The sequence below is a fragment of the Thalassophryne amazonica genome, chromosome 2 (assembly GCF_902500255.1).
Source record: "Thalassophryne amazonica chromosome 2, fThaAma1.1, whole genome shotgun sequence".
Lineage (NCBI taxonomy): Eukaryota > Metazoa > Chordata > Actinopteri > Batrachoidiformes > Batrachoididae > Thalassophryne > Thalassophryne amazonica.
Window position 1 is genome coordinate 86,765,421 of NC_047104.1, and position 17,540 is coordinate 86,782,960.

Genomic DNA, 17,540 nt, shown 5'->3' on the forward strand with positions numbered 1-17,540 from the left:
TATGTAGGACTGCTTTTTTGCATTTGCGCAATATCTCTAAAATTAGAAAGGTCTTGTCTCAGAGTGATGCTGAAAAACTAATTCATGCATTTATTTCCTCTAGGCTGGACTATTGTAATTCATTATTATCAGGTTGTCCTAAAAGTTCCCTGAAAATTAATTAATTCAAAATGTTGCAGCTAGAGTACTGACAGGGACTAGAAGGAGAGAGTATATCTCACCCATATTGGCCTCTCTTCATTGGCTTCCTGTTAATTCTAGAATAGAATTTAAAATTCTTCTTCTTACTTATAAGGTTTTGAATAATCAGGTCCCATCTTATCTTAGGGACCTCATAGTACCATATCACCCCAATAGAGCGCTTCGCTCTCAGACTGCAGGCTTACTTGTAGTTCCTAGGGTTTGTAAGAGTAGAATGGGAGGCAGAGCCTTCAGCTTTCAGGCTCCTCTCTTGTGGAACCAGCTCCCAATTCAGATCAGGGAGACAGACACCCTCTCTACTTTTAAGATTAGGCTTAAAACTTTCCTTTTTGCTAAAGCTTATAGTTAGGGCTGGATCAGGTGACCCTGAACCATCCCTTCGTTATGCTGCTATAGACTTAGACTGCTGGGGGTTCCCATGATGCACTGAGTGTTTCTTTCTCTTTTTGCTCTGTATGCACCACTCTGCATTTAATCATTAGTGATTGATCTCTGCTCCCCTCCACAGCATGTCTTTTTCCTGGTTCTCTCCCTCAGCCCCAACCAGTCCCAGCAGAAGACTACCCCTCCCTGAGCCTGGTTCTGCTGGAGGTTTCTTCCTGTTAAAAGGGAGTTTTTCCTTCCCACTGTCGCCAAGTCCTTGCTCACAGGGGGTTGTTTTGACCGTTGGGGTTTTTCCGTAATTATTGTATGGCTTTGCCTTACAATATAAAGCACCTTGGGGCAACTGTTTGTTGTGATTTGGCACTATATAAATAAAATTGATTTGATTTGAATATTTAAGCTTTTGACAAGAGCGAAGGTTACCTTTAAGTTAGCATAAGTTAGTGTGCATAGTGACATCCGCAAAATGTCTTGTAAATCACTCCAGAGGTGTTATCAGGTTATAAACAGTGTTATTCAGTTTTAGAAGTGTTTATTTCTTGCTATCTTTTAAATAATGTATGACAAAGATATATTTATATCTTACACACACACACACACACACACACACACATACATACATACATACATATATATATATATATATATATTTACACAAAATGGAGTTTGCAGCTAGCTAGACCAACCTGTGATGTCACCATGCTAACGTCCGCGAAATGTCTTATAATTCACTTCAGAGGTGTTATTAGGTTCCAAAAACAACATTTCTAGTTTTAGAAGGGTTTTATTTTTCACTAGCTTTTACATAATATATGACAACAAGGTTATATTTACACACAGAGTTTGCAGCTAACAAGACCAACCACTGACTTCACAGTGCCATTCTACTCTGATTGGCTCTAAAAAATGAAAAAAAAAAGTAACAGAATGAAACAGAATGTGACCTTTAACCTCTTAAAATAGGTCAAGGTTAGCCATTTCTGAACTTGTCCAAGGGCTGTGTCCCAACAATGTTCCCTCTGAATTTGAAGACTGTCAGTAAAACAACCCCAATTCCAGTGAAGTTGGGACGTTGTGTAAAATGTAAATAAAAACAGAATACAATGATTTGCAAATCTTCTTCAACCTATATTCAATTGAATACACCACAAAGACAAGATATTTAATGTTCAAACTGATAGACTTTGTTGTTTTTGTGCAAATATTTGCTCATCTTGAAATGGATGCCTGCAACACATTTCAAAAAAGCTGGGACAGTGGTATGTTTACCACTGTGTTACATCACCTTTCTTTCTAACAACACTCAATAAGCGTTTGGGAACTGAGGACACTAATTGTTGAAGCTTTGTAGGTGGAATTCTTTCCCATTCTTGCTTGATGTACGACTTCAGTTGTTCGGCAGTCCGGGGTCTCCGTTGTTGTATTTTGCGCTTCATAATGTGCCACACATTTTCAGTGGGTGACAGGTCTGGACTGCAAGCAGGCCAGTCTAGTACTCACACTCTTTTACTACGAAGCCACGCTGTTGTAACATGTGCACAATGTGGCTTGGCAATGTCTTTCTGAAATAAGCAGGGACGTCCCTGAAAAGGATGTTACTTGGATGGCAGCATGTGTTGCTCCAAACCTGGATGTACTTTTCAGCATTGATGGTGCCATCACAGATGTGTAAGTTGTCCATGCCATGGGTACTAACACACCCCCATGCCATCACAGATGTTGGCTTTTGAACTTTGCGCTGGTAACAGTTTGGATGGTCTTTTTCCTCTTTTGTCCAGAGGACATGACGTCCATGATTTCCAAAAACAATTTGAAATGTGGACTCATCAGATCACAGCACACTTTTCCACTTTGCGTCTGTCCATTTCAAATGAGCTCGGGCCCAGAGAAGGCGGCGGCGTTTCTGGATCTTGTTGATGTGTGGCTTTCGCTTTGCATGGTAGAGTTTTAACTTGCACTTGTAGATGTAATGACGAACTGTGTTAACTGGCAATGGTTTCCTGAAGTGTTTCTGAGCCCACACGGTAAGATCCTTTACACAGTGATGTCAGTTTTTAATGTGCCGCCTGAGGGATCGAAGGTCACAGGCATTCAGTGTTGGTTTTCGTCCTTGCCGCTTATGTGTAGAAAGTTCTCCAGATTCTCTGAATCTTCTGATTATATTATGGACTGTAGATGATGGAATCCCTAAATTCCTTGCAATTGAACATTGAGAAACATTGTTCTTAAAGTGCTGAACTATTCTTTCAAACAGTTGTTCACAAAGTGGTGATCCTCACCCCATCTTTTGGGGATGCTCCTTTTATACCTGATCATGACACTCGCCTGTTTCCAATTACCCTGTTCACCTGTGGAATGTTCCAAACAGGTGTTCTTTGAGCACTGTTGCCCCTGTCTCAGCTTTTTTGAAACATGTTCAAAATAAGCAGATTTTTGCACAAAAACAAAAAAGTCTATCAGTTTGAACATTAAATATCTTGTCTTTGTGGTGTATTCAATTGAATATAGGTTGAAGAGGATTTGCAAATCATTGTATTCTGTTTTTATTTACATTTCACACGTCTCAACTTCTTTGGAATTGGAGTTGTAGGACTTGGACCTATGCTGAGCACAGACAGAGGGACGGACAGACAGAAGCAAAGTCTTTGCAATACCTGATGGTCATATTTGATGGTAAAAAGCACTTATTTTAATAGCTGAAAGTCTTTTCTTACACTTATTTTATTAGTCACATAGTACTTGCTATGCTTAAATGGTTATTTCTTTTTGTGAGTTTTTAGTCATCTTTTTGAGTATGCATGTCAACTGGTCTGAACTGGTTTTATCTAATCACAAACAAGGATGTTGGGTTCAACCAGGTACCGAGGAATTGTGTGCTGAAGACACGGGGTGGGGTTTCCCCTGTCTATGCGAGCCAATAAGGTTAGGTGTTGCGGGAATAAAACCAACCCACTGTACTGCTACATTGTTGTCTGTCTTCTGGGTCTCTTACAAGATGGAGCCCCTTTGTGGGCTGCTTCTCTGGGGAACCAGGCCTGTTTTTCAGTTTGACTTCAAATAAATTCAAACTGAGGAATACTTGACTAAAATAAATCCCATTAATGATCCACAAAGACAAAAAAGTATGTTACAATTACACTGTCTGGACTGCTGATGATATCAACAGCCCAAAGATGGTGACATTGCTTCCACAGCACCGCCAGTGGCTATTGTGGAATGTCTCGAACCTAAACCTACTTCTAGGCATCTTATATATGCTACTCTGGAACCACCCCTAAATCCAAACAGTTCAACTGTCAACCACACTGAGGTCCTTAGTCTGGGTCTCATTAACATAAGATCACTATCCTCAAAATCACTGACTAATGATCTAATTATTGATCATCACTTAGATATGATTGGGTTATGTAAAACCTGGCTTAAATGTACAACTGTCCTCCCCTTAAATGAGACCTGCCCACCAGCATATACATTTAGTCATTTCACTTGTGATGCGAAGCAAGGTGGGGGGGTGTTGCTCTCATTTATAAATCTAGGTTTAGCTTATTAGCTGTTGGGGGTCACAAATATAAATTGTTTGAGCATCTGATTCTCCGCTCTGCTCAGGATATTACACATTGCCAAGGTCAGAAGAATAAAAATCAGCTGTACTACTTTGTCACTGTATATCGGTCTTCTGACCCATATTCTAAATTCTTAGATGAATTTGGTGCATCCATCTCTAACTTGTCAACTAGTGCAGATAACATTCTGATTATTGGTGACTTTAACGCCCATATAACTTCTGATCCCCTCTGCAAATCATTTATGGAAATTGTGGATGCATTAGGATTTCTGCAATGCATTCGGGACTTGACGCACATTAGTGGAAATACCCTGGATTTGGTTTTTGCACGTGGTATTGCTGTCACGAATATTGACATCATGCCTCTTACATCAGTGGTCTCTGATCACTCACTTATTAAGTTTACAGTTTTGTTGCCGTGTTTAGTGGAACGACAACCTTATATAGCACTACGGCGTTGCATCAACTCCTCAACTAAGACTGAATTTGAAGCTAGACTATCTGCTCTTAGCTTCACATTTGGCAAATACTCAATCAGTAGACAGAGTTGTGGGTAGTTTAAACTCAGTCCTCAAAACAACACTTGACATGATTGCGCCACCTGTGTTAAAACTGCGCTCCCCCAAAACACAGTCACCTTGGTTCAGTGATTACCTGCATGACCTCAAGCATAAGGCTAGAGGTCTAGAACGGAAATGGCGTTGTTCAAAATTAGAAGTATTCCACCTTGCGTGGCATGATGCTATCTTAGACTATAAGCATGCATTATTGGCTACAAAGCGGCCCTATTACTCTCATTTGATCAACAAAACAAGCATAACTCAAAGTTCTTGTTCGACACGGTGGCAACACTTATTCATGGACAACCACCTGTAGTTCGCTCTCCTTTTACAGGAAAAGATTTCCTGGATTACTTTGAGAAGAAAATTGAAGACATTAGGTTAAACATATCCCAGCATGCCTTAACCCAGCCACGACACCCTGCTATTGAGGTGTGTGCCATTACTGAGGTATTACCTAGATTTACAGAATTTGATAGTATCTCACTAGGCATGCTGACGAAACCCGTAACGTCAACAAAAGGCACAACCTGTTTATTTGATCCTATACCAACAAAACTGTTTAAGGACCTGTGGCCCACTCTTGGGCCGACTGTGCTGGAAATAAATAATCTTTCTTTAACTTCTGGATCTATTCCTAAATGTTTCAAATCTGCAGTGATACTTAAGAAATCTAATCTTGACCCTAGTTTATTGAAAAACTATCGGCCAATATCAAATCTGTCATTTTGCTTTTCACGGCAGCTCGTGGACTATCCTACTGAGAATAATCTCTTTGAGCCACTGCAGTCTGCTTTTAGAAAATATCATTCCACAGAGATGGCTCTCACTAAAGTGGTGAATGATCTTCTGCTTGCAATGGATTCAGACACCACTACGGTTCTGGTGCTGTTAGATCTCAGTGCTGCATTTGATACCGTGGATCATCATATTCTACTTGATAGGGTGGAAAATCAGTTTGGGATTACTGGGAGTGCCCTTGCATGGTTGACGTCATACTTGACCAGTCGTTCTCACTGTGTTTTGTACAGTAACAGTACCTCTAACCTTAGTGACATGAAATTTGGGGTTCCACAGGGTTCTGTCTTAGGCTCCCTGCTTTTCTCCCTTTATATAGCACCCCTTGGGCACATATTGCGGCGTTTTGGGATTACCTTTCACTGCTATGATGATGATACTCAGATATACATGCAAATAACTGCTGGTAATCTCGTTCACATAAAATCCTTAGAAGACTGCCTTGCATCAGTGAGAAGTTGGATGTCTAGAAACTTCCTACTTTTAAACTCTGATAAGACTGAAATGATGGTTCTTGGTTCAGTGAGACATCGGCATCAATCTGACCAGTTAACGCTTAGCCTAGGCTTGTGTGTCATACATCACACTGACAAAGTGAGGAACCTTGGGGTATTTTTTGATCCTACATTGTCCTTTGTCCTCCACGTTAGAAATATTACGAGGACTGCTTTCTTCCACCTGCGAAATATAGTGAAGGTTCGTCCCATCCTGTCTATGGCTGATGCTGAGACCCTGATCCATGCGTTTATCTCTTCTAGATTGGACTACTGCAATGTTCTATTTTCTGGTTTGCCGCAGTTCAGCATTATGGCTCTCCAGTTGGTTCAAAATGCTGCAGCCAGACTTTTGACATGAAGCAGAAAGTTTGACCACATTACACCCATTTTGGCATCCCTTCACTGGCATCCTGTCCCAGTGAGATCAGTCTATAAAATTGTTCACGGACTGGCACCTCCCTACCTAGCTGACCTAATTAAACCTTACATACCGGCCCGGGCTTTGCGTTCTCAAGGTGCAGGACTACTTTGTGTCCCTAGGGTGAAGAAGAAGTCTGCAAGTCATAGAGCTTTCTCTTATTGTGCCCCTGTTCTGTGGAATGATCTCCCTGCATTAATAAAACAGTCAGATTCTGTGGAAACTTTCAAGTCCAGACTTAAGATGCACTTATTTTCCCTTCCATATGGCTAGCATACTGGCATAGTTTTGTTTTATGCTTTCTACTCTTAATTTAGGAAATAGAGCGGGCCACAGCCTCAACTTTACCTAAATTCTGGGTCTTTTAGTGAAGTTTAGGGCTAGTGGCCGGTGATCACCTTAGTATTTCCTGTTTTTCTTGTTGTTTAATGCTGGCAAATTATACTGTATTTTTTGTCTTTCTGATGCCTGATTCTGTTTTTTCTCTCTGTTTAAGGTGCAGCTCCATCCAGAGATGGGAGTTGTATTCGTGCTGTAGACCCTCCTGTCCTGTGCAGAACAGCATTTCCTGTATATTCATTTTGTGAATTGTTTCTGTGAATTGTTCTGTAATTTGTGTCTGTAGCATGGCCCAAGCAGAGGGTCATCCCTTTGAGTCTGGTCTGCTTGAGGTTTCTTCCTCAGAGGGAGTTTTTCCTTACCACTGTTGCTCTGGGGGTTAGTAAGGTTATACTTTACTTGTGTGAAGCGCCTTGAGGCATCTCTGTTGTGATTTGGTGCTATATAAATGAAAATAAATTGAAAAATTGAAATTGAAATATTGTCTAAAATGAATCAAAGTATTACATCCCACTGCTCAACTTCAAGCCTTTTTGATTACTATGAGTGAACTTAGATATTGCTTGATGATTGCTGTGATCTTATGACCAAGCTAAAAGGAATCAAGATCATAGTAGTCCATACTGAAGCTCAAGGATCAAAGGCAAGACCAGCCCATTAAACGAGATCAGCACCTAAATGTTATGGATTATTCTTTGACGCGAGACCTGCTTTTCCATCAAAATAATTTCAAATCATTTTTATCATTTGTTGCATCCTACTGACAGATATATAGCTACAAAAAAAATATGGCCTCCTTGAGAGAAGTAATTACTGAATCTATGCTTACTGGCAGACTCAGAGGTCTCTCTGACCCTCTGGTTTTATCTGAGACTAATGACGCCTGGCTCTCCCTCAGGGCTGATGAGTGGCTGTCGGGAGCAGTGGACTGTTTGGAGCTTCTTCCGGATGAACTTGTAGTGGAGGTGAGCAGAGGTTTGGCTGGTTGTGCTGACGACTTGCTCCAATGCAAAAGGCTTCTCTACAGTGTGCTGGCTGAGCATTACGGACACAGGCACCGACCACCACTGCTTAGCAACCACATTTTTGACATCCTTTCCGGCATCTCGGAGCTGCTTGGTAAGACTGACGGTGAAAGTCAATGAGGGGGGTTTATTATTATTATTATTTAATTTGTTTATTTATTTATTTATTTATTTATTTATTTTGTCATTGCAAATAGATGCTCTAAAGATCAACTGGAACATGGAACATTTAAAGCAGAAATGCCCAAACTTTCTCCTATTAAGGGCCAAAAATGAATCTGGGTGGAGGGTCATGTTCCAAAATTTTATTTTATTGTTACAACAAGTACATTATATTTTGCACAAAATTACCACTTGAAATCTAAAACTAAATTCCAGTATAATAAAGACTTCTCTGTAATCTCCTTGTAGTATTTTATTCATGCGGCAAGGAGACACTGAAAACATGACATATTTCAAAGGAACAACACCTTTCTGACAATATGCAAGTAAAGTGCTTTGGGAAATTAAGTTGAAAACAGCTGTATTGTTCACCTTTTATAATGAAAAGTGAAAATTTCACTTAATTGAAAATTGTCAAAAATGACAACACACATTAACAAATTAGTTTTGGATGTTATGTTTACAGCATTTAAGTTGCACATTGCAAAGTTCCCCCAGACAGACTTGTGTAAGATTCTTCAATGAGGTGATGATGGCAAAACATGACAAAATATGCATTTTTTTCTCTGAGACCACTAGATGGCAGTGTTTATTCAAGAAAAGGGTTAACGATCACAGAAACACCACAGCACAACTTCTGCATGTAAAATTGTGGTCAGTTACTGAACTGCAGCAAGGCTTATAACACTGATGTTGGGTTATAATACCTCTTTTCCTGTTAAAATCATGCTGGGCAACATAACAGACCAAATCAAAGCGAGGATGGACCAAACATGGCCCATGGTGCCACTGCTCTAAAGCATAGAAAAATGAGATCCTGTTTAACTTTGTGTTGATCTTTTCACTCCACTGTTTTCACTTTCAGTGAACGGGAAGTGTGAACAAGCTCTAGAGGCTCTGCAGCTGAGTTTAAAGCTGCAGGACTCTGGCAGCAGGGAGGAGCTACGCCGGCTCCTGATATTCATGGCCACTGCTGCCAAACCACAGGAGGTCAAACTGCACAAAGAGGTAAGTATTTATCTCCATATTTGTGTGTAAATTAAAATTTTGACCTCTGCTAACCCAAACTGTGTCTCTCAGATTGAGAACAGAATGGCCGTCAAAAGGTCTTTCTCAAGTGCCATCATCTACAGCACAAAACTCTCTAAAGGAAAAGTGGACTTGATGGTTCTCTTCATGATTGATAACCACTGTGATTTGTTCAAAGTGAGTGGTCTTTCCTTCTGTAATTCACTTTATTTTATTTATACAACGCCAAATTACAACATAAGTTACCCCAAAGTCACTATACATAAGTAAGACTTAAACCTTACCCACCCCATGAGGAACCACATTGGCAGCGGTGGTAAGGAAAAGCTCCCTCAAGCATTTTTCGAGGAAAAAAAAAAAACTTAAGCAGACCAGACTCGGTGTGGTGACCATCTGCTTTGGCCATAATATCAATAGTTGGTATAGTGTTTATAAAATAGGTAGCTGACATTTTCAAGAGTGGTAATAAATTAAGCAAAGTTTCTATAATGAGTTGGAATGGCGTGTGAGTCCAGAATGATTTTAGAACTTTAGATCTAAACAGTTTTAGAGGAAGAACTCAGCCCTTTTATTTCCTGTTAATTACATAATTTTTTTAATGTTAATTTACTGTCTTAATGTATTTAAAGATTGTTTAGGTTCTTGTTATCATATACACACTATTATTATCATTATTATGTTATTTTATTATTACTTCTATTTTGTGATTTGATTTTTAAATGGAGAACAATGGAAATAAGTGTTTTTACTTTCTTGTGTCATCCATGTATTTTTAAAGTATTTACAATTATATTATGTACTTACATTGAACTTACCAAAAAAAAAAAAAAAAAAAAAATCATGCATGCATGCCACTTTGCTTTTAATATATAGATGATTTACTGTCCCCTGCTGGAATGGCGTGTGAGTCTTGACTGTAATTATTCCATTCAGGACTCATTGTTCAGTGTTGTTAGCTAACAGCTGTAGTTTCTCCAAAAGCTGTAGTTTCTCCTTTGGCGACATTCATCCTTGACCCAAAATACATAACCATACCAAATGGCAAATGTCAGCTCTCCCCAGTTTGTCCGTGATCTAAGTTATACACACGCATGCCACTTTGCTTTTAATATATTGTGGCGAGCTGCACACAAGAGCTCATCGTCTTTTCTGCATTCGGCCCCAAGCAGGTGCTTTTATTTTTATACACCCACACACAGAGACAGTGGCGGAAGCTATTAAATTCACTGCTCTTCCCACTCATGGTAACGGCAACATGACACTTAACTAAACTGAGTAAACCAAATAAACTACAGAAACACAAAAAACCAATAACACTAACAACACTGTTAAACTAACATGATATCAACTTTCCATTTTTGCAGTGTTCATCCTTGACCAAAAATACATAAGCATATCAAATGGCAAATGTCAGTTCTCCCCAGTTTCTCTGTGATTGAAGCCATACTCAGGCACACACGCACACAGAGGCCACTTGGCTATTGTAATATTGATTTTAAATGAGCAAATAAAATGCAAGCCCAACAAAGAAATGTCAGACATACAGAGACAGAAATGTTATAACTAAGAAAGCATGTAGGCTGTGCCTCAATTCAGGAGCTCCTTCAAAGGCTACATTCTACAAAGATCTGGCCTTTGGAGAGTGCGGAAGCCAAACCAACCATTCTGATATAGGATAGTCTCACCCATGAAGCATTTTGTGATTATCTATATATTATATTAAATTATATTATATTAAATTATGAAATTAGAAAATATTAACATAATTTCAATAATTGTTGAAGCTTTAAATCACAATGGACTGACACTACATGTTTCCCTCTTTTCCATCAGATTCCTGTGGTACTGCACAAGATGGTCAGTGACAAATTAACAAATATTGTGAAAGGAAACAATCCTGATACAATAACAGGTATGAAGACCTCTTTGTTGGTTGGTTGATTAGTTGAAAAAAATCTAATTATTGGTTAGACTGATGCACTTATTCTTATTTAAAAATGAAGGTGATAACTGAAATGTTACCACTTGCATTCCTGAAATGGGAATATCATTAAGTGTCCCTTCACACATAGTGCAAATTTGGTCGAATTACGGCAGTGCAGAACAGTTCGAATTAGCAAACCACAAAAATCACACCAGTGGGCAGGCTTGCACGATCCCAGTGCGATGGTTCGTGCATGCGACGGTGTTTTTTGAGCAGGAACACAGTGCAAGCAGCTGCAGCAGCTTGCACTGTGGGACGAGATGCACCACATCGCGCTGTTGATGTGGAGGAAAATAAATAAAAACCAGCTGTATAATTAGTGAATATCACTGGGTTGATATAAATAATACATAAAAGGGGACACAATACAGAATCCTGCGGTTAAAAAAAAAAATTCCACTCACAGGATTTGAACCCACACGACCACACAAACCTGGCCCAGGAGAAACACCCCCCTCCAGGGACCATGGCTGGAAACTGTATCTGCATTCATCTTCCAACAGAATCTTCATTTAACAGAACGGTTGATGTCTTCTCTTCTGGATGCATCTTTACCTTTGTTTCTGTCAGTCAATTAGCACAGGTGTGGCCAGGAGTTCTTGAACCTGTGCGGTCAGCCTTTGTCCAACCATGTTCACAGTCTGATTAGTCATAAAACAAAAAAAGACAAACACAAACAACCAAACCACCCCCCCCCCCCCCTCCCAGAGGACCGTCCCATCAACCCCGGGAAGAGGAGAAAAGAAAACAACCCAAACTTAAGCTTGCAAATAAAACGCTAACACCCCCCCCCCCTCCCCAGAGGACCGTCCATCAAACCCCGGGGAGAGGAGAAAGAAAAACAACCCAAACTTAAGCTTGCAAATAAAAATGCTAACACCCCTCCCCCCCCCGACGACATGTAGGACCAACACCCCCCAGAGGACATCCCGCCAGCTCCAGGAGTAATAACCACAGCCGAGGTCCCTCTGGGATCCAAGGTCACCCACGGGGACTCCCAGCGCCTCCCAGAGGACCGTTCCATCAACCCCAGGAGACGCCTCCCCTCATGACCAACGGACCCAGCCCCGGCCGTCTATGGCTAGATGGACCCACAGCCCTTTCCCCCCCCAGAGGACACCACAGTCACACCCTGAGGGCGGAAACTGGGGGGAAAAACAAAAGGAAAGAAAAAAAAAACATACAAACAAAACAACCCCAACCCCACCCCCTCGGCGCAGTGGAAACTGGAAGCACGTCCAGCGTCACCAACCATGACTATACCCCAGAAGTCAACCGGGAGGAGTGGAACAGCGGTTAAGGCAGACGGCACAAAACGGCACCACCCCTCCGACTTCCAAACCAGCCACCAGCTGCGGGTATATCCCACTGCCCCAAACCTCAGCCACGCCGATGGCAGACGGCTCAAAGGCGCGCTGAAGCCGGAGGTGGAACAGGGAATCAAGAAACAAACAAACAAAAAAACAACAACACCCTGAAACCCCCCCCCCCAGGTGCAGAGGTCACCTGGGAAACGCCCAGCATAACCACACTGCACCACTCCAGCAACGCCGACACGCACGGCTCACACGGCTAGAGTCAGAGGAGAAGAGAGGGCATAACAAAAAAAAGAAAAAAGAAAAAACAACCCAATTACCCAGGGGACCGTCCCATCAACCCTGGGAGGTGAAACTAAAGAAATAAAAAGAAAGACTACAGACTAACATAAAGTTAACTGGGTCCTGTTTAAGCTCCAAACAGACTGCAGGGTCACAACCCCAGAACACTAAATAGTGTAAAAAAAATCCCACACAAAAACCAACTCAAAAAACACCCACAAGAAATGAACCAACACAAAACTAATAAGTGATTTATACCGTCAAGCTCAAACAAATGGAACACACCTGCTCCACCTTAAGAGCTATGACGGTAATGTGACTCAGTTACCAACAGAGGGAGCCAAAGTGCTAAAAATGAAAAACCCCCTTTGGTAACAGAGAACCCAACTCATGCTGCTTTTCTGTGCGCAGCTGTGTGCAAACACACAACCAAAAAGTGCTTCAACTAAATTACGCCGGAGCTGTAACAGACGCAGTAGTTATCTTTACCCGGGGAAACGGGGCTACAACTGTAACACAGGAAGCTCAGCGACCCGTGCCACAGAGCTCCGCCGTGCGCGTTCACCCATTACAGACACACTCTTGCAGCTCCCGTTTAAACCTCTTATCCGGTCGGAGCGTGACGCGAAGCCGTCGCCAGTCACACTCCACCACGACCCACGGATAAGGCACAACACAGGAACACGGCTGCAAGAGAGCACAAATCAGTATTCAGTAATGGGTTCTCAAACACGCACCATCCGGGTGGAGAGCACCCGCAACTGATCAGGATAACTTCTGAACGTCTGCTGCCGCCTTCCCGGCGCGTTACCGTCTCTGCTACCGCTGGGTCCGTGATGTTTGGCCAGAGACTACTGTTATGTGTCGGACGCAGGACGGAGAACCGACCAGCGTTTGAAGGACCCAGTATAAAATAAGCAGAGCACGGTACAAAGGATAACTAAATTTAAGGACATAACAGTGATGTGAAAAAAGACAACAAATGAGTGCGCGGTCTGGCGTGGTGGATTACGGTGCGCTCCTAGCAGCACAAACGGTCCGGAGCCAGAAACTGTTCGGACCCAAGGACCCCGCCGACACCCCCCAGGTGGCCGCGACAGACCGAGTCTGTGAAAGAAGAAATCATCATGTGAGTCCACACTCCACACACAGAGAGACCGCTCAAAGGTGTACACAAACAGCAAACACTTCCTGGCTTAATTACTTATCAGCTTCCCACCCTGCAGGCATGGAACACCCTGTTCACAAACTCAACTGCAGTGGAAGCTGAATAAACGACTAACATAACAGCTCAATACAATAAGGTGTGAGGGACACCACATTTATTGACTGTACAAATGTTAGTCACAAAACCTAACGTACCTCAGGAAGTGTGCTGACGAGCATGAGACCTCACCCCCTCCTCTTTCACAGACCATGCATCAAACCTGGACGTTCTCTGCATCCACTGATGATGAGATGGCTCTCGAGATGACGATCTCACCCGTCTGATCACAAGGTCGAGTCTCTGGCAAATACACACTGTGTATTCCAGACTTAAATGCCACCATGTTCCAATCCGTGTAGATGCACCACAGCTGTGAGTCCTGACGAGCCACACCTGATCAGCCTCAGGTGAGCAGGGTGAGGTCCTGGTAACTCAGCCACACAGCCACTCAGTCCCAAATGCGCACCACCTGGAAGGAAAACCAAAAGACAGAAACAGAAGACAAACAAAAGCCAGCCAGGCACGCCAGCCACAACAACATGCTGATTACCAGACAGAAACTTTACCACTGCACCACAATCACTATATCATAACAAGAGTGTGAAATGGTTAAAATCAATAAGCAGATAAATGTATTTTCTAAAAAAAGAAAAAAAAAACACTGTGATAACTGACCAAACAGCATTTGTTTGGTACGGCGTATTTCTGCTGATATGTGACTGAAAGTGGCGTATTTATCGTACCTTTGGCCTGTCATATGGTCCTGTGGCATGCCGCTCACTGTCCTGTCAGACAGACGTGATGTTCAGATTGCCAGATGCATGTCCACATGAACTGGCGGGCCAGTCCAGCTGGAACAGCCTGTCAATGTGCGCGCATTCTAGCCTGTCGCGGAAGCGATATACGTTTTTATGTATTTCTATGTGAGGACAGCAAGCATACACACGCGCATTTCTGTCAAAACACTGTGCATGTTGAGCAGCTCTGATGTCCAGGATCAGAATTGTCAGCAGCTGCCACGCCCCCCGTGCGTTCTGCGCACAGACCAAGGTGTCACTCTGTGATCAGATAAGAGGTGCCTCGCCTGCGGGGGGGCGTAAACCACATGCATGCCCGTGTTGGGGGGCGGAAACAGGACGGAGTGGGATTGTGCGACACACGCACACATGTGGGGGGAGCTGACACTCTGACACGTCACGTGCACTCAGCAACTCCACAGTCGTGGGGCACTTAGACAAATTTCACATCCAGCTCAACAGTGATTGTCTGCTAACTATTGTCATGCTAACAGTGCGAATGGCCACACATTTTCTAAGTGCCAAATGAGCAGTGTTAGATGTTTGTGTGTGTCAGCTGGAATTTGGCCGACACCTGCCGCGAGAGGGTTTGATGGAGTTGCGTAGCACACACTGTCTTTCAGCCACTGGTGTAGCAACAGGTGTATGAGGCATTGGAGGCAGCAACGAATTTACACTATTCATGCGCACTTCGACCAAATTTGTACAATGTGTGAAGGGACCCTAAGAAATTTGGTAAACTTCAATTAGTGCACCTCAAATTATTCATATATTCAGCTGTTACTCGTAAATTGCTGCTTTTTTGTTTGTGTGTTTGATTTTTTTTTTTTTTTTTTTGTAAATCAGTAATTCCCAGGAATTACTAAATTTCCATATGTGGAGTAATCTGCTATTCATACAAGATACTGTTAATGTGGCACATGTTTGACTACTGACAGGCTGTGTTAAAGAAAACACAAATGGCTGGGTTCAGCCATGCTTAGCATGATCGCATATGTTAATGTCTATGCTAATAGCATTTGCCGTTTTCTGTAAAATGCGCAATGTTAGTGTAACAGTATGCAAAATAAAAAACGATATGCTCCACATCAGGAAATCTGGTTATTCCCAGAAAGTATTTATCACTGTAATGACGAGGTACTGTCAGTTAACTTTATTTTGTTCCACCGCTTCTTTTAACTTCAGGATCTACATACTGCAGGAGAGTGAACATTAAAACTTATTCAGACACTGTAAAAAAAACTACGAAAGGTGAACTCTGGTCGCTACTCCGGACAATCCACGAGAACCCAAAACTTTCCATCAGGGAAAAGAGACGGCTATTGGCACAATTCTATAAAGGCCACCCGGACATTTTTGTTCAGTACTTCGGTAACAGATTATCTACTGTCAACATGTTGCTACAGTAATATTTATTTGTTTATTAATTCTTGTATTATAATGTAAAATGTAGATATGAGAACAAAAGCGAATGTTCAGCTTTCATTTAGACTCCCAATTATCAATGTGAATTTTAAGTGTAGAGTTTTAATAAGCTGTGATATTTAATGCCATGTGTTCCTAGATTAATTTTTTTAAATACCCAATAAGGGGCAGCACAGCAGCTTAGTGGTTAGCACTGTTGCTTCACAGCAAGAAGGTCATGGGTTCGATTCCCACCTGTGGCCTTTCTGTGTGGAGTTTGCATGTTCTCCCTGTGTTTGTGTGGGTTTCCTCTGGGTGCTCTGGCTTTCTGAAAAGACATGGATGTTAGATGAAATTGAATCTTTAAATTGTCCATAAGTGTACATGCAGGTGTCAATGTGTTTGTCTATATGTGATCCTGTGAAAGACTAGCGTCCTGTCCAGGGTGTACCCCACCTCATGCCCTATGACTGCTGGGATAGGCAGTCATAGGGCATGACCCTTAATTGGAGTAAGCAGTTGAAGATGAGTGAGTGAGTGAAATACCCAATAAGCATCTGTTCACATCCATGTTAAATACATGCACTGTTTGTGCACATGCAGCAGTATAATCAGTGTTAAGAACAAAACACCTGTTGGTTCAGTTTATTATGGAATTTTTGGTGCAGCAAACATTCAGAGATGTAAAGGAGAATCATGCCCTGGAGTAAAGCCAATTTTATGAGAACAAAAACCTCATGGTGCTGTCAGAATGGTCTTTTAAATAATGTTTTGTTATTACGTCTAATCAGTTGTTCGTGTTTCTTCCGCTGTGTCATGTGATTAAAAATGTTTTCATACTGTGTAAAAACACATTTTACCAGGTGTTGAATTTAAACATTTATTGCCTAACAGTAAAACTACAGTGTGAAAGATTTAGTGTCATCTGTGTCATCTTTTTTGCCCCTTTTTTTGTATTATGCTTTTAGGTATTTTGTGTGTTTACATGTTGCAACATGTTGGTCATTGTTTTGTCCCAAGGTTCTTGAAAAAGAGAAATATCTCCATCTGGTGGTCATTTACCATTAATGCAAGTACAATGGAATTAATGCAGGTAAATAGAATTTTGCCAAGCGCTCTTGTGTGTGTGTGTGTGTGTGTGTGTGTGTGTATATATATATATATTGTGTGTGTGTGTGTGTGTGTGTGTGTGTGTGTGTGTGTGTGTGTGTGTGTGTGTGTGTGTGTGTGTGTGTGTGTGTGTGTGTGTGTGTGTAAAAGTGGGGCCTCACGATACTTCTGACTTTTTGGGTATTAAGCAGGAGGTGTCAGAAAAGTTACCACAGATATAGCTAACGACGTTGCATTTTGAATCTTTGATGTCGGCTCTTCCTATCATTGTGAAGCAGAATTCACCAAGCATTGGATTGTTTATCCACTAACAGGGAACGTGAGCTGGGTTTAGACTGTCGTGAGACAGGTTAGTTTTACCCTACTGATGATGTGCTGTTTCAGTAGTAATCCTGCTCAGTACGAGAGGAACCGCAGATTCAGACATTTGGTATATGTGCTTGGCTGAGGAGCCAATGGTGC

The 17,540-nt window shown here is 41.8% G+C and overlaps 1 protein-coding gene across 1 annotated transcript in view; it reads left to right on the top strand.

The window, feature by feature from the left end:
* The window catches only part of depdc7a (DEP domain containing 7, paralog a), an 80,068-nt gene extending 63,186 nt beyond the window's left edge, over positions 1 to 16,882 (top strand). The window contains exons 6-10 of the mRNA XM_034188781.1: positions 7,661 to 7,881; positions 8,815 to 8,957; positions 9,030 to 9,155; positions 10,812 to 10,890; positions 15,750 to 16,882. Coding sequence (XP_034044672.1) covers positions 7,661 to 7,881; positions 8,815 to 8,957; positions 9,030 to 9,155; positions 10,812 to 10,890; positions 15,750 to 15,973 — 793 coding nt within the window. The 3' untranslated portion in view covers positions 15,974 to 16,882. The remainder of the gene's footprint in view (positions 1 to 7,660; positions 7,882 to 8,814; positions 8,958 to 9,029; positions 9,156 to 10,811; positions 10,891 to 15,749) is intronic.
* The last annotated feature ends 658 nt before the right edge of the window (positions 16,883 to 17,540 follow it).